Source organism: Rhinichthys klamathensis, unplaced genomic scaffold (assembly GCF_029890125.1).
Source record: "Rhinichthys klamathensis goyatoka isolate OS25496 unplaced genomic scaffold, OSU_Roscu_1.1 h1tg000240l_1, whole genome shotgun sequence".
Taxonomy (NCBI): domain Eukaryota; kingdom Metazoa; phylum Chordata; class Actinopteri; order Cypriniformes; family Leuciscidae; genus Rhinichthys; species Rhinichthys klamathensis.
The window spans coordinates 2,302,644-2,323,630 of NW_026606762.1; the positions used below are offsets into that span (position 1 = coordinate 2,302,644).

At 37.6% G+C, this 20,987-nt stretch overlaps 1 protein-coding gene across 1 annotated transcript in view; it reads right to left on the reverse strand.

Moving 5' to 3' along the window:
* vat1l (vesicle amine transport 1-like) overlaps positions 1–20,987 on the reverse strand; it is a 42,184-nt gene that overhangs the window by 17,852 nt on the left and 3,345 nt on the right. The window contains exons 4-7 of the mRNA XM_056265778.1: positions 20,594–20,736; positions 18,083–18,186; positions 13,712–13,767; positions 13,433–13,627 (exon numbers count right to left, since the gene is read on the reverse strand). Coding sequence (XP_056121753.1) covers positions 13,433–13,627; positions 13,712–13,767; positions 18,083–18,186; positions 20,594–20,736 — 498 coding nt within the window. The remainder of the gene's footprint in view (positions 1–13,432; positions 13,628–13,711; positions 13,768–18,082; positions 18,187–20,593; positions 20,737–20,987) is intronic.

Genomic DNA, 20,987 nt, shown 5'->3' on the forward strand with positions numbered 1-20,987 from the left:
AAAAATCATGGCTGGGTCATATTTCACCCCCAAAACCAAACGAAACTTAAGCCTATTTTGAAGGACATCAAGTTGTTTTTTTGTGTTGCAAAAAAAAAGTGATATTATATATATATATAACAAAAATACAAAATTAAGTATGTAATAAATATATATACAAAATTGCATAATGAAAATGTATTATATTTTCCATTAAAAAGTTTATTTTCTATCATATTGCTTTAAACTCCTTTAAGCTATAAATATTTTGCATTAAAAAATTTTTTTAGCATTTTTTGTCCACACGGAGACGCGTTCAGCTGTATACGTACAAATTTTGTATCGTATTGGTGTTCTTCCAGAGGGATCCGGCGTTTTGGGACACTGAAACCGCTATTTTTTTAAACCGGGTCCCAGAGTGGATAAATCTGAAAACGACACCCTTGCGTTTTCTTGTGTACGGCCAATCCGTACATTTTGTGAAACGATGATGTCATCACACCACATGTCAGCATTAGCAGAGACAATTTATATAGAGACATGCCACTTCCTCAATCCTCAATACAACTATATAGGGAAAACCCGTAACGCCAAAGATGGCGGTTGTATGCACATGCCCCGCCCCTCCCGCTGGAAAGCCAATCGTCTGCTTTTAACAGTCAAGCCGGGAAACATGTAAGCCTATCATCTGATTCCACTGACGCATGCGCACAGTTGAGGTTTGCGACAGCGGAGACGAGATGCGTAGTAAACGTATAACCTGTGGGGAAAAATACCTTTTAAACCTTATTTTGGGGCAATGTCATCAAACTTTTTCAGCGATTTTTATCATATTTTACTGCTGTTTCTATACAAGCAGTTTTTATGTCCCGGTGACCAGTGAAAGTGCAGTTCTGACTCTCTGCCCATTCATTTAGATAGGAGCCTGGTCTTGTTAGTCATTGCCAAAATGGCGGCCGAGTGGCATGACTTGCCTAAAAGGACTTTGGCATTAGTCACACACCGCTACGTCACACGTAAAGGCAACAACAATGGCGGACTATATGCTTGTGTTCGTGCTGCAGAAGCTACTGAGCCTATTAGCTTTACTAAAGCAAAATCTTGAGCAATCTTCGTCTTCACCTTGCTGTCGTGTTGGGTTCGTATAAGATTATGCGCATGCTCCAAATCTTCTTCTCCTTGTTTAGTGTATCTCTGTGGCAGAATTACAGCGCCACATACTGGTCTGGCATGTATACCACATTGTTTTCAGTCAGTTTCAGTGGTTTCGTGTGTACGCATATATTTCTTGAGACGACGCCTTGTTTACAGAAAAAAAAATTAACGAGGAAAAAAAAATGATCGGATAGGGAAAGCTCTGAATTCGTGTGGATGTGGCCTTAGTTTCCATAGTTCCTAATTAATTTACACACCTGTTCTGTTTTACCTTGATTACTCTCCCTGTATTTAAGCCCTGAGTTTCCTCAGTTCTGTGTTTGGTCTCATTTACATTTAATGTTGGAAGTGTTTGTGTTTTTCCGTGATTCTCCTGTGTGAAATAAAGACTTATTTTATTCTCCAACGTTGTGCACTACTTAACAGCCATAGAACCGTAACAAAAGACCCAATCTAAATTGGATTTATTTTTATTTTTCCTCCCCCCCTCACCAATGGACTTCCCAGACATCCAACCTCCCTGCCTCGAGAAGGAGGATCGTTTACAGGAGCACCACACTCGGGACTTTTTAGATCTAACATGCCAAACGAACGATCTGGTCCAAGGCACGCCTCCTAGTGAACGGTCGCCGAATATATGGAGTGGGTGCTGGTAAATAACGGTTCGCCATCTGTCCCACTGAGGATGAGAACACCAGCCTCACTCCAGACCCAGAGCTCAGCCAGCAACCGCCCACACACTGCACGGATCTAAAGCCAGAGTCCACCGCAGACGGAGACTCGATCCTGATAAGAGGACTGAGCTGAGCTGAGTGAGCTGGCAACACTGTGCATCCCAGTGGGGGTGCTCGTGGAAATTGTGGGATTGGAATGGAGCCTTGCCCACACACCCGATGCTGAGGGTGAGCTGCATATGGCCTCTGGGATTTATAATGAGGAAATGGAAGAGGTTATTTCCCTGTGTCCCCGCCAAGTCTCTTATGTCTCCGCTGGTCCTGGCTCCAAGTCTCAAGTGTCTCCAAAGATCCCGCCCAGCCTCCCTCTCCCACCTCCTCTGCCCATAATAGCCCGTTCCTCAGCCCTGTCTCCACTGTTTCCCTTCAGTCCCTCGGCTCCTCCGCTGACTCCACTCTGCTCCACGTATCAGCCTTGGGTCTTCCAGTCTCAGCACAAGGATCCCCGGGCTCCGCCTCTAGCCGCCCAGCCCATCACTCCACCTTGGCTCCTCCCTCCTTCGGCTCCACATGGTACCATCGCCCTTACAGCTCCATCAGGCTCCCTCGTCCCTCTGGCTCCGCCTTGGTCAGACCTCACTCTGCCTAGACCATGGACTTCCGGGTCTCTGCCTACGTCACGGACTCCACCCCTTCGGCTCTGTCGGGCTTCACCGTGGTCCTCAGTCCCATCGGCTCCATCTCAGTCCTCTCGCCCCCTCGCTCCACCTCGAATGCTCGTCACTGCAGCTACGCTTCGGTCGCCTGAAACTTCAATATCATGTGGTCTCATCAGCTCTCCATCTCCGCCTGGTTTTCCACTTAAATCATATCTGTCAGTTGTCCCCCTGGTTAAACCTCCCCAAATCTCCACCATGGCTCCTCCCTCCGTTGACTCCGCTGTGGGCCTTCGTCCTGGCTGTGATCTGGCTTCTCCTCCTGGCTCCTCCCACTGTCATCTCTGGTGTCCTACCCTTCTCCTGCCTCACGCCCTCCTCCAGAATCCCTCCCTCCCTCCTCGGTTGGATATGTTATGGCGTGGGGAAGCGCCTTCAGGGAGGGGGGACTAATGTAACATGAGGTGCGTTCCATTCGACCGTAAGTGGACTGCGAAGTGGACTTCACAGGGTATTTCGCCATCTTAAGTGAGATTCCAATCCGAAGGGAATGAACATGTTCAGTTCGAAGGGCACTGCAAACGGCGTAGGGAATAAGGGAACATCGATACATCACTTCACAGGAAGTGGAGAGCGAAAATCAACCAACTGTCATTGTGCACCGCGTCACCAGTCGGAACTAACCGTCAGAGCCGTTGGAAGAGATATTAAATTTAAATTTCTAACGGCTCTGAGTTTACGGATGCATTGAGTATTCATAAATATTGTTATTATTATACATACTAGAGTATTTATGAACTGTTGGGGTGATGAATGTATCTATAGGCCTATATGATTTTAAATTAGAAAGGAAAGTAAATTACAAAATTTAATTAAGTTATATCATAATCTGCGCAACCCTGTTGTTGCCTTTTTTTGATGACGTTGCAGGGCATTCGAAATGAGTGATTATTTCAGCGAAGTCCACTTCAACTGGTGTACCGTGTTCAGGGAGTAGGGAGCAGTGAACACTGCGTAGGGACCCTGTCAAATGGAACGCACCAATGTAGTTCTATGTCTGTTCAGTTTCATTGTGTTTTGGTTCTGTTTTCTTTCTTGTGCTAATTCGTTTCCATAGTTCCTAATTGTAATGAGGTTAGATGTTGTGGGAAGAAGGAGGCGGGAACTTAGCCTGACTACGTCAGACTTCGTACTTCCGCTCAATTTCATTTCGCTTCTGTACTAGATAGATAGTGGCCTATCTATCCGTTTTCCTCAGGCCTGAAAACAGCCGGCCAATCAAAGAACAGAGGGCGGGCTGAAAGCCGTGACGTAGTCGCTAAGCGCCGAATTTAAGATTAGGTCAGGGAAATCGAAAACGAACGCGGATATGGAGACGCGGATACAATTCGCTCTGTTGTGGAGAATATTCCCGGCATTTGCAAACTGAAGCCCGAACAAGAAGAGTGTGTATTAAACATTTTGAATGGAGGTGATGTTGTGGCCCTACTTCCTTTGGGAAAAGTTTAATTTATCAACTATTACCAATCGTCAGCGAGAAACTGGGGAGCCTTTTGACAGGTCAGTGTCTCCTTTCTTTTCCAGGTCTTAAATATTGCCATGACATGCTGTAGTCTTGCAATTAAGTTGCAGCATTTCCGACAGACTCGAGATGAACAAAGAGCTGTGTTTAACAGAACCAATCCTAACTTTGACAGTTGGCTGCAAATATTTTTTTGTTTCTCTCTACTGTCAAATATCAGTTTAGAGGCCCTGATTGTACCGTGGATGCGTAGATTAACTTCGCATAATCTGCTAAAGTCGTTTACAGCCATGTTCACTCCGGTATTTCGCTCGCATCATCAAGTGTTTACAGCAGGTTTACAGTGGAAGTTCGATCATAGATTTGAGTTCGATGCATGATGTCTGTGGTTCGATGCGGCTGTGTCGGCCCATAACATACGTCATATACAAACTTATCTGATTGGCTTATGGGTAACCAATGATTTTAAACTTCAGACAAGCGCCCCCTAGCGAGAGAGAAAACACTTCTCTATTATGCCATTCCAGACTCTGTCTACGAAGCAAAGTGAAGTAGCAGAGTCTGGTATTACCAGGCTAGCGGGAACTGGCGAACATTTAACAACTTAATAATAAAAATAAACCAATACAAAATGAAAGTAAAGACACGGACGACTGCTGTCACATATAACAAAACACTACATAAAATCCAGGCCTAGCCTCTCTCGTCCTTCACTGGCGTCGCTCCTCCTTTTATGCTTCCGCTCCTCCGTGAGAGATACAAGACTGGTGCGTCGCGCAGCTGTCACTCATTATCAAATCACGCCACTCGTCCTGCTCACCACACTAATTAAATTCCATACCTGTTCTGTTTTACCTTGATTACTCTCCCCATGTATTTAAGCCCTGCGTTTCCTCAGTTCTGTGTTCGGTCTATAGTTTGATACAGTATCATTTTTATCATTGGTCACAAACAAAATAAAACTTAATAACGATTGAATATCCGCCAGGTAAGAGTTCTAAACGCTTTTGATGTTCAATTGTACATCAGGAAAGCCATCTTCATATCATGCCTAGGGGAAGACAGCAGCTTGAACTGTAAACACGTAATGAGATTCTAGTCCCTCCTGCAGCGCGCCGAACACATTACTGTCTGCCGAACTGAGGCCCGTGCCCCCTCAGATTTTTTTTGAGACAATGGATTTTAAATGTGAAAAATATCAAAGCTGCTTCCATAAAATGAACTCCCACTCGTGCCTCTTTAAAAAAAAAAAGAGAGAGAGAGAGAGAGAGAGAGAGAGAGAGAGAGAGAGAGAGAGAGAGAGAGAGAGAGAGAGAGAGAGAGAGAGAGAGAGAGAGAGAGAGAGGAATAAAAAGGTGCATGACGCTCCTGGTTTGCCATCTGTGCTCAACCTCGGCTCACTTTTTTGTCATCTCTCAATTCTTCTTCTTTTCGCATTACAAAGCCATTTCTTTCCTTCTTCCTCCTCCTCCCTCATTTTCATTCCCCCCACTCTTTTTCACTCCACTCCAATCATTTTTTGTTCTTCCATCCTTTTTTCTCTCTTATCAATGTGGATGATTAGAGCCACACATGTTGTGTCTTTTGTGTTGGACATAATCACCTGACACTGGCTGACAAGGATCTAACAGCACTCCAATCCCCAATCACGCATCTCAAGCTTTAAAGCGGCCATCTGGACCGCCTAAAGCACAGGATATGCAGTAAATGTTCCAGCAAACTGCTATAATTCATCTCTGAACATTTTCAATAGACCCAAAGGCTCTTGTGATTCGGTTGCTGTTGAGACAGAAGACCTGTGGCAACAGCCAATGTTAAGTCAATGATTCATGACAACATAGTATTCTTTGCAGAAAAAAAATATTACATAAGCATAAGCTGGTTTAAGATGGTTTAGCTGGTCTCCCAGCATGGATCAGCTAGTGTTTATAGCTGGTCTCAAAAGTGTTCAAAAGCATTACAGACCAGCCTAACTATGAGTATTTTGATTAATCTTCACCTGTTCACTAAATAAACTCGTAATGCGCAGAAAATAATGAAGATAATAATGAACACAATTTAAAGATTCTTTCCTGCATTTATTTTTGTTTCAAAACCTGGTGAGCTACATAGGCAGCCTATTAACTGAAATGAAACCTCAAAAATAGCACACACAAATATTATATAAAATATTTTTAATTGGACTGATATATATTTATCAGTACTTTTGAGAATTAAAGTGTTTTTTTTAGCAAACATTTCTCTCGTTTCTCCTTTATTGCTCATTGCAGTCATCATTTTTCTGTTCTCTGTTTGGAACAGCGCCTCATGCCCCATAATGCCTATAGGGAGCTCAGCAAACTGTTGCATTAAAAATAACCCAATTTGGGTTGTTTTGCAAACCACGGATAGGTCAAAATTGGTTATTTAAACCTATAGCATTTGGGTTGGTCATTAAACTGATTCCTCATCCCTGCAGCACTCTATTAATATTACACAATATTATGGTGTGATTAGTGTGGCAATAGATGGTTCAGAACTAAAACATATCGATCACATTAAAAGGTTAGGGGAAAAATAAATAAACTAGCAGTTATTAACTTTGCAAGTTTAATCTGGTGCGAGTATCAGGATTTTATGAAATATGATGGCATAAAGTATGGCATTTTAAGCAGTGCTGCACAAATGCAAAATTCTCTGCGTGAGCACCAGCTGTACATGCTAATGTCACCAGTACGCCAGCGCTTTGAAGTCTCTCCAAAAGATCACCGCTCTCTACACAAACAGGGTTACAGGTGTGTCCTGCATAATGTGCTCTCAATTAGCATTTACAAGAACACAATTATTTCGCTATCTAAACATTACAAGCTGAAAACTGCAAACAATCTTAATACATTTTAACTGAATGAACCGTGAGAAGGCAAGGGACCAAAATGAATCCTAAATGCATAAATAAATTATTATTAGTTATTATTTTCAGAATTTAAGAATTGTCCCATGCAGTTTAATTTAAACCTTCCTTTTCTAGTTAATAATTACAATCATGCAGTTATATGCATTTATTTGAATTTCTATTCACTTTATTTCTACGTCCTTACATTCAATTCTGTTGAATTAAACTGTAAGTTTAAAGAGATTTTTGATTCAGTTCTAGATGGTGTTTGACCCTGGTTGTTGGGTAAGCTTACTTAGTTTGGACATAACCTTATGATATATAAAGTGAACTCTTTTTTTTTTGTCCTGAAAATGTACTTCACATATTGCCTGGAAGTAATCAAAACTAGATACATTAAATAAAACATATTTAAAAAGAATTACGGCACCTGTGGTTGCTAGAAATTAACATCAAAAATGCGGTACCAACATTTTAGGTTTTACAGATTTAACTTAAATTTACAGTAAAACACGTATTTCAGTAACTGATATAAAATGTTAATATACCAACCTATTGAAGTACTAATATCTGTTTTGTAGGTTTGTAATACACTGACGACCACCAAAAACAGACGGTGACGAAAAAGTCACACGATGAATCAAAGCTTATCACAAGCAGCTTTTCCACAATAATATTTAAAAGTGTCACAGTGTCCTTCACACAAATGCTAAAGACCATCATGATGACACTAAAATAATGCAATACACATTCATTTAGGTGCAACATAAAACCCTAATGTACATAACTGATAACAAAAAACTAAGAAACAATTATTTCAATTAAAATACCTAATAATAATACCGTAAAACTTCAAATAGTAGCCCGGGCTTTTATTTACCCAAATCGTCGAACTGCACCGGCTTGTATTTGAGACAGGCGTCTATATGAGACAGGCCTTTATAATTTAGTGTTGAGATGTTGTTCATTGAGTGTATAGGCCTGTCTCTAATCTCTAAAAATCTCCAAATGCTCCACGTGAAACTGCGGTCTTCCGACCTTTTACTATCGCGTCAATTGATTTTGATTAATATGCGCGAGGGAGAGAGAGCAAGACAGCGCTCGTGTTGTTGACGTGAGAGTGCGCGCGCGCGGCCGGGGCGCTCTCTCTCTCTCTCTTTCTCTGCTCGAAACGCGCCCTGTCAAGCGCAGCAGTCATTCTATTCTACATCACTCGCCGATCAAAAAAAGGCTTTGGAGGGACAAAAATGTGCTTTGGCGGCCGCCAAAAAGCGGGCGATCTGGCGGTTTTGAGGATTAAATACAACCCGAAACTAAAAAACAGACCCGGCCTCTATTTGAGACCGGCCTTTATTTACCCAAACCCGCAGCCACACCAGGCGTGTAAAAGAGACAGGCGTCTATTTGGGACTCGGCTATTATTTGAAGTTTTACGGTATGTCAATTCATGATTTTTCACTGTAAATTATACAATGACTTGTTTTTTCACTTCCAAAACCTGTAAATGTTAAATGTAAGGTTAGATCTATTACAGTTATTCACCGTATATAGTAATAAAACTCACTGGTTTTTTTTTTCCCACTCACTCTCAGGTTTTTACAGGCGCATTTTTTAATCTTTTCCCGTTAAAATCAGGGTTATTTTAAAGCCTGCCTCCATCTCCCCTGAGCAGTCCTGTTGCTGCCTCCTGCACTGCACTTAAACATCTGCCAATGATGCATTCGGGTGTGCTGACAACCAGCAAATCTCTCCCAAAAGCCAGGTATGAAGAAACGAAAATTGAATTTGATTATACACACAAAAAGACACCAACTGCTGTAATATCCACAAATTCAAGAGTCTGACACATACTCTCAGATGATGCAATCAATCAGTGTGTGATATAAACACCGCACTCAACCAGCTGCAGGGAAGTGTGTGAGAGCGTTCAGTGAGAGAGTGAAACGCAGAATCTAGAGAGTCATGCGGATGACAGCTATCAAAGCTTACAGAGTATTAAATGACACATTTTCACAAGAGCATATGGTTGTCAGAATATGAGCATGGCTGTTATTCTGCCATAGGCACAAAACAGAAGGAATATAATTTGATAGTACAATTCTACTAAGAGTGTGCTATTTATTAATTTTACACAACTATTGTATAAACTACAAATTATAATCTATGTAATTAAATACATATGTAAATATAAATACATTTCAGTCAAAAAAGCGAGGTGACGGATATTTAACTGCTATGATCTATATCAGCATGCTTGGAACTCACCAATCAAATTTAAGGACTGGAACTTCAGTATAGTATAGTATAGTATAGTATAGTATAGTATAGTATATTATAGTAAAATATAATATAGTATAGTAAAATATAGTATAGAAATTTTATAGCATAGCATAGCATATTATAGTATAGAATATTATAGCATATTATAGTATAGTATAGCATATTATAGTATAATATAGAATATAGCATAGCATAGTATAGAATAGTATAGTTTAGTATAGTATAGTAAAATATAGTATAGAATATCATAGCATATTATAGTATAGTATAACATAGCATAGTATAGTATAGCATAGCATAGTATAGCGTATAGTAAAATTTACTATAGAATATTATAGCATATTATAGTATAGAATATTATAGCATATTATATTATAGTATAGTTTAACATAGCATCGTATGGAATATAGCATAGCATAGAATAGCACAGCATATTATAGTATAGTACAGTATAGTATAGTATAGGCTTCACCTAAAAAAATTCACTTTTGAACTGAGACATTGCCAAAAAAAAAAATATTTTGAAAGGTTAAAAATCATTGGACTCACTTCATATTTAGTGTTTTTATGTACTTACATTTAAATCATTCCTTTAATAGGCCTACAATGCACTTATCGTGTTCATACATGTTTTTATATAGTACTTATATTTAAAAAAATACCTGCATGCAATTACTCTGTAATTAATATCTTTAATTACACCTTAATAGCAGCACAAGTGTTTTGCAATACAACATCAATACAATAATTACATTGCAATTAATAAAAGTACATAGTATGTTAAAGACACCAAATATAAAGTGGGACCAAATTATTTTTGCTGGATGTCCAGTATTATTCTTCTGCGGTCTAAAGTATTGTTTCCTCTGATTTGAAATCTATTTTATCTTTGCATATCGTCATGTACTATGTTAACATGAATGACAGATGCTAACTCTCGCAGATGTATTGAGAAAATGCAATAATTATTCAAACGAAAGTCTAATCCTTGCTGTTTTTATTTAAGTGACGTGAGTGAATCAAACTCCTTCCAAAGCCAGGGAGACTTTAATTCTCTGTGGAAAAGGACTTGATTTGATTTACTCACCAAAACCTATTTTTTTCTTGCAGTCAACAATTTGCTGAGTGTTAATATTGGACCCTGTTAATGCTGACGCTGGAAGCTGCAATTCAGGATTTCATATGGACTGTGAAATCCATTTATTTATACATGTAATGAATACTATTTCATTAAATATCTGGTCAGCTGATTCACATATTTTTGTTAAAAAAAAAAAATATATATATATATATATATATTCCATATATATATATGGAATATATATATATAATGGAATATATATATGGAATATATATATATATTCCATATATATATACCATATATATGTATATTCCATATGCATATAATCCTATACTGTATAAAGGATAAACTATAATACAATACTAACAAGCTGAATATTAAAGCAGTGATATAACTTTAATGTGTGCTTATATGTAAGATACACTGGTTTATTAAATATATTTAATTTGTTTTCACGGGGTTAATAGTAACACTCTTACTTCTTGGCTTTAATTTGATATATTGAGCTAGACTTACTCATTGTAAATCTATTAATGCTACAGATGAATGTTGCCAGATTTTCAAGAAAAAACAAGCAACCAGAATAAGTGGTTTGAATTATCAAAATAAGCTGAGGAGAGGATGGATTTGTTTATGGAGAAATATTTATTTTCATTGATTTTATATACAGTACTATTCAGAAGTTTGGGTTCAATAAAATGTTTGAATGTTTTTGAAAGAAGTCTCTTATGCTCAAAAAGTCTGCATTTATTTGATCAAAAATACTACAGTAAAAACAGTAATATTGGGAAATAGTTTTAGAATTTAATAATTGTTTTCTATTTTAATATATTCTAAAATGTCATTTATTCCCGTGATCAAAGCTGTATTTTCAGCATCATCACTCCAGTCTTCAGTGTCACATGATCCTTCAGAAATCATTCTAATAGGCTGATTTAGAGCTGACGAAACATTTCTGCTTATTATCAATGTTTAAAACAGTTGTGCTGCTTCATATCTTTGTGGAAACCATGATACATTTCCAGAATTATTTGATGAATACAAAGTTCAAAAGAGCAGCATTTACTTGAAATATCCTTTTTTGGGGGTTACACGTATTTTAAGGTGTCCTTGTTGAGTTGAATTATACATTTAAGTATTGCGTAATATTATTTAACAGCATGTGCTTACTATAAGTAAGTTTGGTTTAGGGTTAGTTGCATGTAATTATACATAATTTATAGTTATTACTACAACATGTAATGTAACAAAGACACTATAAAATAAAGTGTTACCATTTTTTGTAACAATGTACAAGTCTTTAGAGCCTTTTATTCAATATAATGCATTAAATGTATATTTAATGGAAGGGAGAAATCTGGGATGAAAATAATAAAAATTATGACAGCAGTACATGACAAAATAACTGTTTAACCAATAGAAGGGGAAATTTGCCAGTTTTGATTCGAGCCAAATCACCAGCATGGCCAAAATATTAATAACATTCAGGAAATAAGGCCAAAAAATGGCAACACTGGTACAGTTACTTTTGGCAGCCATGTATGTTCCTTAAACCAAAAAATAGCATAGTACAGTATAGTTTAGCATATAAAACCCAACAAAGTGTCTGTTGTCGTTGGTCGGCATCTGTCGGTTCAGTGTGAATTAGCCTTAAAGAAAAGTAAATTAAAGCTGCATAATCAAAGAAGTAAAGTGTGCCTCCACACACACAGGAAAGCGCAGTTATCCACCATTTCCAGTTTCAACAATGCCATACTTCAAAAGAGACTTCAGCAAAGTGCATCACACACAGCTTGGTAAAACACGGGCAGGTTTGGCCACAGACTGTGCTGCTCTGCTGGGTTTCACAGAGGGAGGGTGTCTGGCTGTGTGGGAATCAAAGCAGAGAGATGTACCAGAGCCGGACAGCCCACCCGTCATCTGATGGTCAGACACAGCAGCTGATCACATGCAGAATTGGAGGTTGGCCTGAGTCTTCTTTTTTTAAAACATCTCCACAGCCAAGCTTTCAAAGGGCTTCAGGGAATTTGATTTTCAGGGATTACGAGGAGGAAATGCATTAGATAACATGTAAAATGGGTTGTGAATGTGACAACTCACATTCATTTTAAGGTGATATTTATTGATGTTTTGATTTCATAGATATCATCTCATCATTTTTTTCAACATTTATCATCCCCTAAGGTCCACTTATTATTTTAGTAAAGGTTTTTGCACACTCAAAACAGCCAAAACTTTGATTTACATTTACATTTTTCACTCTCTCTGAAACTTTTTTAATAAGCTACTGTTTCTTTAAAGATCGGGTAGGCAATGTTTTTCATAAACACTTTTTGTTATCCTGGTCGAAACTTTCTTCACGTTCTTATAGCAATCAATAATAGAGTGCTCTAAAAATTATAAAAATGTATGTCTTCTGTGGAAGTCTCAGGACCAAAAAAATTTTGTCCAATCATTGCATTCAGTCTGAATAAGTAGGATGTCCTACCTGCCTGTCAACTTATGTATTTGCATAACTCCGCCCATCACACATCATCCGTGCGTTCATGAGGCTTTGCAGAGTTGTAAACACATTGCTAGAGTCACAGAGCGCCGCAGACAAACACCAGCCGCCTTTTACAGTTCCTCTTGAACCAAAACAGAGAGCTTGTGCTGCGTTCATGCCACGTCGTAATTACCGTAATTATGAGATGGCAACCCGTGACGTTCTACAATGAGCTGTTATGCCTATTTATGGCCTTTCTATGGCAACACTATCAACGGCAAAATTAATCTGCAGCAGTCAGTGTTACAACTCAGAGCTCTCAGAAAATTCTGAGTTTACAAGTTGTAATTTCCAAGTTAAACGACTTTCTTGTAATTACGGTAATTCCAACATGGTGTGAACGCACCTTTACAAAACCGCTTTGAGTTCTAACAATAACCGTAAAGAAGTTGTGCATGTTCATTATTATTGTAATGTTATGTGCTTTAAGACATGGGGTGATTTAATGCCGTCTCTCGTGACGCTTTGCAGACTTTGCTCTGACTGGCTCTCAAGCCTTTACGAAACCTCTACGAATACTTTTATATACCCTCTGTTAATTGGCTAACTTCTTCGCATATGAATGAGTAACAAGGTGGGTTTTAGTTCTTAAAGTAAAATATGCACGTAGAGACGAGTACGATTTGTTAGAAGAATTGATTGCTTATGATGAAAACGCTGTCTCTTACCTCTTCAAGGGCCCACAAGGAGTCTACAAGAGGCTTGATCTTCTTTTGGTCGTAGAGGGACAGAAGTTTTTGCACCGCTGTCTTGACTCGCCTGCATCCGCCCTGCTTGAAGAGGAGGTTAAGGAGCGAGAAGCCAGCAATGACTTTATTCTCCTCATAGAGTTTGATAGGGTTCACCTTCTCAACCTGCCACCACTGGGAGACAAAGAGCAATGACTGAGCACCAAACATCTTTGGACCAACACATATTATGGAAAATAGATATCAAACTCCACTCACAGATTTAGCAAAACTGAAGAAACTTTTTGTCTCTCCCGTCACCATGTTTGATGAACCTAGAAATATAAATAGTTTTAACAGTGTACATATTTTTTCTTAAAGATGATGTATGTTCCTTTTTAACTTTCTTCAATCCCAAGCCCAACCAAGTAAAGCCTGACATATGAAATAATGGTACAACTTTATGATAAAGTTAATCAGTTAAGATTAGTTAACTCCCTAAGTTAACAAGAATTAAGAATGAACACTATTTCTACAGCATTTATTAATCTTTGTTAATATTAATTTCAACATTTACTAATACATTATTAAAATCAAAAGTTGTATTTGTTAACATTAGTTAATGCACTGTGAACTAACATGAACAAAGAAATTAACAGTTGGATATTTATTAACTAACATTAAAAAATGAATAAATACTGTAATAAATGTATTGCTCATGGTTAGTTCATATTAGTTAATATACATTAACTAATGTTAACTAATGAACCTTATTGTAAAGTGTTACCAAAATAATATTTTAGATGCTTTATAGAATATATAATAATGCTTTTTGTTGAGTATTATATACTCGAGGAGGAATTAAACAATTTTAGACCCAAACTGAGCAAAAATATGCAATTTGGCACAGTTGTTAATATTTATATGGCCAAGTAAGATTAATATAATATGATATAATGTAATATAAATCAATACGATCTTTATAACAGTATAACAGAGTACTTACATAAGATGCATATCAATATCAATGAAGGATTTGCAGCAAAAAGATATGTGACCCACGACCTGAAGGGGGACGTTTACAGAATGATACTAAAAGATCTTTTACTTGCTAAAAAGTATAAACTATCAATCAGATGACAGAAAGCATGTAATAGATTGTGTGCAACAGGTTTTTCAGCAACGTTTTGATCGTGTTGATCATTTAGAGGCCTTAGAAATGTGCGTATCAAATATGATACAGGAGGCCTTATAGAGTTAAGCAGAGTTAACTATAAGTATAAGATGTTCATAGGTTGATTTTCCTTACGAGTGTGTCTCTGTGGATCTTTTAAATCACTGCACTGTTTGAGCATCCCAACAAACCCGAAACAACAGAATCGGCTCAGCCAGTCTTTTTAACTGACCAATGGCAGATTCAGGAAACATGCTTGGAAACAATCCTTATTTTTGCAGGTGTAAGTGGCTCAGAAATTACGCACTTTAATTTGAATGGACGTGAAATGTTAAAAGATACAAAGTATAGTCTTGGGATTTGAGGCAATAAAACATGGCACTATTACAGCTATGCCAAATGGCTATTATGAATAAGCTCCTTCCAGAATTATGATGACTGATTCATTCATTTGGCAGTAATGTGTTTTTAAACCTAACTTTTACATCATCTCCGCTCCATGGCGTCCCTCCTAATTAAATAATCCTAATGGAGCAGAAAGCTAAGGGAATTTGAGTAATTAAAGTGGCAGGTAATATCTTTTATGTGAATTAACCTCAATTTGCTGTTGGCCACACTTTGTGTGTCTTGTGTGACTTCTTTCAAATGAGGGTCAGGAGGTCACAAATGAACCTTTTAGACATCTTGCTCCATTTTTTATTTTATTTTTTCTACCTCTACAGTCCATGGCCACAGCATGATGCAATAGTTATCTGTCATCACAGTTTAATGCAGTATGCAAATGAGTGAATAACATGTTATATACAGTAGGGCTGGGTACAAAATATCAATTTCTCGATATTGATGAACCGATATCGATTCTTAAATCTCAAGAATCGATTAGTCATCCTGTTTTCATTTGATGAATGAATGGAACATTGTAGCGCGCATACCATCCAATAAATCGCAATAATCTTCGTGCTTTGTTACTATTGATACTTAATAAAGTCTCAAATATCAAATTACGTCCATTTTCTTACGAAATTCAAAAACATAAATACCGTTTTGGCGCTGTGGCGTGAGATCGCTCTGGCTCAGCTCAGCTTAAAGGGATACTCCACTTTTTTTGGAAATAGGCTCATTTTACAACTCCCCCAGAGTTAAACTGTTGAGTTTTACCGTTTTTGAATCCATTCAGCCGATCTCCGGTTCTGGCGGTACCACTTTTAGCATAGCTTAGCATACATCATTGAAGTGGACAAGACCATTAGCATTTCTAAAAAAAAAATGACCAAAGCGTTTCGATATTTTTCCTATTTAAAACTTGACTCTTCTGTAGTTACATCGTGGACTAAGACCGACGGAAAATGTAAAGTTGCGATTTTCTAGGCTGATATGGCTTGGAACTATACTCTCATTCCTGCGTAATAATCAAGAAACTTCACTGCCGTACCATGAGAGCAGCAGGCGTAATGATATGACGCAGCGCCTGAAAATAGGCCACCTTCCGTCAACACAACGGAACTATTTTCAGGCGCTGCGTCATATCATTACTCCACTGGTCTTGGTCTGGTCTTGTCCACTTCAATGATGTATGCTACTAAGCTATGCTAAAAGTGGTACCGCCAGAACCGGAGATCGGCTGAATGGATTCAAAAACGGTAAAACTCAACAGTTTAACTCTGGGGGAGTTGTAAAATGAGCCTATTTCCAAAAAAAGTGGAGTATCCCTTTAAGAGAAGCAGCAGCGCAGAGCGCACATTATTTCCTCTTCTGCCTAAATAATACCCGTTACAGCGCGAAATAAACATGAATGAACGTCTGAAAGTGTGTTAAAAGATAGAGTACAACTTATCGAAATCCGTATCATGTCACATGGAATCGCTCAATCAGTTTCAACCGAGGAAAGATGTCAGTAAAACAACTTGTAAACAATGTCATGTAACGTCACATTTACCTCAGAAAAAACATATGTGACCATAAACTCGTTAGTCAGCTAGAAAAATTAACTCTAGAGAGGAGCATTTTGCTAAATATATGCACCATATTACATATTCATTATCATTTTTAATGTTCTTCGATATTTAATGCATGTTTGAATAAATCTGGCAAGTTTTTATGACAGCCACCATTTAAATGTTTATATTTCATATAACTTTATTATTATAAAAATAAATAAAAGTGTAATTTAAGTGTTTTTATAGTTGTATAGCTACAAATTGTATAGTTGTGTAAAGCTACAAATCAGTTAATTTTTACCTTCAATATTATAGTAGGCTAATGAAGCCTAGTAGGCTACAACTGACTCCCATAGTTTACAGCATTAGTTAAGAGATTTGTTTTCCTTGAGAAAATTTGCCATGTACTGTACCTGATATCCAAAAGAATCAATATTGAATCGAAATCGAATTGCAAGCTTGTGAATCGAAATCGAATCGAATTGTGAAATTTGTGTCAATACCCAGCCCTAATTTACAGTTTTGTTCAATAAACAAATCTATCATGGATTCAGAAGAATTGGAAAATAGTGCATGAGGCAAATTAACCCTTGTGAAAAAGATTTAAAAGATGTATTGAATATGCACTTGTAGTGTACTTCAAAACGATAAAGTATAATATAAATACAAATGTACTTGGATAGAGTACATTATCATGAGATTACAAGAGAGTACATTTTCATGAGCTTTTAAAAGGAACACTTTGTAATAATGTCAAATAAAAAATTGTATTTTAAAGTATTTTTTAAATCATTATGTTTCAATAATCTTTTGCCATGCTTTACCATATTTTGACGTGTTAACTAACATTCTAAAGCACATGTAAAGTACTTGATTATAATTTAACTGTAGTGTGTGTTTTGATATTACATTTAAGTTAATACATTTTAAATGCGCTAAATTGTAACTTTTTAAATGTAACATTATAAATGTGTGATTACACATATACTTAAATACACGACATATAGGATTAAAAAGAACTGACATTAAATTATATTTAGTTCCATAAATGCTTTATGTTCCATAATACTTTAACCATATTTCAAAGACAATTTAGAATTATGAAGTTACATACAAAGATGTACTTAAGTTCTACTTAAAGCCCTCTTAATTACCACTAATTGCAAACTTTTTTTGTTTTAAATGTAAAAAGTTTTAGAATATATTTTAATGTAATTGTAAGTAACATGCATTTATGTCTGCATTTTGGGGAAACATTAGGTACATTAATTCGTATGTTGTACATTCCATTAAAGTATATTATTTCTGTAATTAAGTCACATTTATTTTTCATAGAAGTACTTTTTTGTCCTTTCTGGGGCTTTACAACCAGTGGTCACTGAATTATTTCAATAAGAAAAAGAACAGCAGGAACATTCTTCAAAACAGAGAGTCAAACAGATTAATGATGACAGTGTCCCTTTAAATCACTTTTTATATCCTCAAAATATTTCATTAATTTCAGAGCAATGAGAATGCTCTTCCTCGGTGTGTACCAACCATACAGGATGTACGTTCCCATGGGCTTGAGCAAAGTTAGGCCTTTTCCTGTGTTCTCTCCACACAAACAGTCCAACACAACATCTACTCCTTCTGGAGATATCCTGCAGGAGAAAAACACATCATTAACCATACTTTTATTCTAAGCTCAGGCAAGTTGCTTAAATGAGACCCTCTTAAAACAAATATTCTAAACTGTTTTAATTATTCTTATTTCTTTTGATTATTTTAATTTCTTTATTCTAAACTGTTTTAATTATTGTTATTTCTTTTGATTTTTTAAATTTCTTCTATGTAAAGCACTTTGAATTACCATTGTGTATGAAATGTGCTATATAAATAAACTTGCCTTGCCTTGCCTAAAATCTGGAACCATAAAAATATATATTTTCAGTGTCTTTTAGGAGAGCACAGATGATAAGGAATGGGAATGTCTTTATAAACATGGGCTCTAAAGCGTTCCTGTCGTCATGGTGCCTGGACCGCCTACAAGGCTTAGCCAGTAGGAGGTCTTGTGATGCCCGGGTTCCTGCCTATTGTGGAAGAGAGACCAACCTGAGAGACCAATTTAATTTTGCTTTCCCCCTGATCCTGAGAGGAATGTGGAACAACAGAGATGAAAAGAGTCCTAATCTCCTCTCTCATACTCAATTTACGTGAATTTGAAAGAAAGTACTGGTAATATAAGGTAACTACATGGGTTTAGGGATAGGGTTAATACTATTTTCACGTGATGGAGTTTGGGTTCCTTGCCTCTGTCGCCTTTGGCTTGTTAAGTTGGGGTTGAAAAGACATTTAAAGGGTTAGTTCACCCAAAAATGAAAATTATGTCATTAATGACTCTCCCTCATGTCGTTCCAAGCCTGTAAGACCTCCGTTCATCCGGTTCTGTTGTGGATCCGCGTTCAGTGCCGCCGCTGACGTAAGACGCTGCTGACGTGTATCTGGTGCGTCCGTGTATTCGGGTTCAAATAAATATGGCTGGGCAAAAAAATGCAAGTCTTCCTCTGTGTGGAAATCCTTAGACATGTTTGCGAAGATTGTTTTGTTTCCAGCGTGCGTCTCCCTCAGACTGTAACCGAAGCTCAGGCGCACCAGACACACGTCAGCAGCGTCTTACGTCAGCGGCGTCACTGAACGCGGATCCACAACAGAACCAGAAGACAATACAATGCTGAATAAAGTCGTAGTTTTTGTTATTTTTGGACCAAAATGTATTTTCAATGCTTCAAAACATTCTAACTAACCCACTGATGTCACATGGACTACTTTGATGATGTCTTTATTTCCTTTCTGGACAAGGACAGTATACCGTACATACATTTACAATGGAGGGACAGAAAGCTCTCGGACTAAATGTAAAATATCTTAAACTGTGTTCTGAAGATGAACGGAGGTCTGACGGGCTTGGAACGACATGAAGGTGAGTCATAATGACATAATTTTCATTTTTGGGTGAACTAACCCTTTAATATTCAGTAACAGTGCTTGACATTAACTTTTTTGCTCACCAGTCACTGTGGCTAATGGTTTTCCAAAGTTACAAGCCACTCAGCATTTTCACTGGCCACAATTTTGAAATCGATACCATAGGGAAAAACTGCCGTATAGATTTTTTTTAATATTATCTCATAATTTGTCAGTAGGTATATTGGGCTGCTGTCTCTTTAAGACCGGACGCACTAATCCATTATTACTGTTACACATGCGTTTTCTTTCTCAACTGTTTACGTTCACTTAGATTGAACTTAGTTTATTATTTTAGATGCCTTTTTAAAAGACTACAATTGAAAAATGTATATTATGTATAAAATTCAACCCGCCAAAGTGGCTAGTAGGAGTGACCGCGTTACACGGCACTTCTAAATAAAAAAAAACGTATTGATGGGTTGGTGGGTGTTAATGTCAAGCCTTGTTCAGTAATATCATCAATCTGACTTGCACTGGCTCTATCAGATGAGAAAAAAACTTTAACTGAATTGAACTTGATGACTCAAGCTGAATAATGACACTATTGTCTTTTTAGAGCTGCTTTACAGCAGAATTTGAATTTGTCTCATATTTGATGAAGTTTGCACCATTTATACACCTATTTAGTACAGTGCAGCTGCTTTGAAACAATCTATGTTGTATAAAGCGCTATATAAATAAAGGTGACTTCATGGTGCCATTTTTTTTGTAAGGGAACCAATAAAAAATTGACACAAGGTGCTCACCAAATAAGATCCACAATAATTAGCTCTGAATGAGTCAGTTGCTGCACATTTTCTGGCTTTGTGTGGTTGATCAGAAGGATGTACCAGTGCCCCTCCCCAAACTACAACACACTACTTTCAAATCTGCTGTGTGTTGCCATGGGGACTGGAGCCACGCAGGTCTAGAGGAGGAACTGGTGACGTCTGCCATCTCAGACTTGCACTGGCCTCCCAGTATGACTCATTTAGTTTATATTCTACCATTTCGGCTTTGCCCCTACGTTTACAAACTGACAGCAACAACGTTTGTGCTTACTTCTTAACTTCTGGAACGTAGTCAAGGTTTCTGTCAAAGAGATGCGTAACTGAATGCTTTATGGCTTCGTGTTTGAAGGGCGAGGCGGTGCCGAACACAGTGACGTTGGGGACAGTGGAACAAAGTTGAGCGACTGCTTGACCCTTATGTGGAAAAAGAGGAAAAACGGAACGGAATGTGATTAATGGTTTCTGTCACTCTATTAAGATGCGTTTTGGTCGATCGGATCACAAGTGGACGACGCTAAATACAGGCGTAAACGGGGTCTGAAGCGTTTTGATCTTGTCCGCTTTCAACCACTTCCAGATGTAGTGGAAAACACATTAAACCGGATTGCTTTCGTAGTGTAAACGCTCATGTGACCGAATGTGTTCAAACAGCCACAAAAGACCGT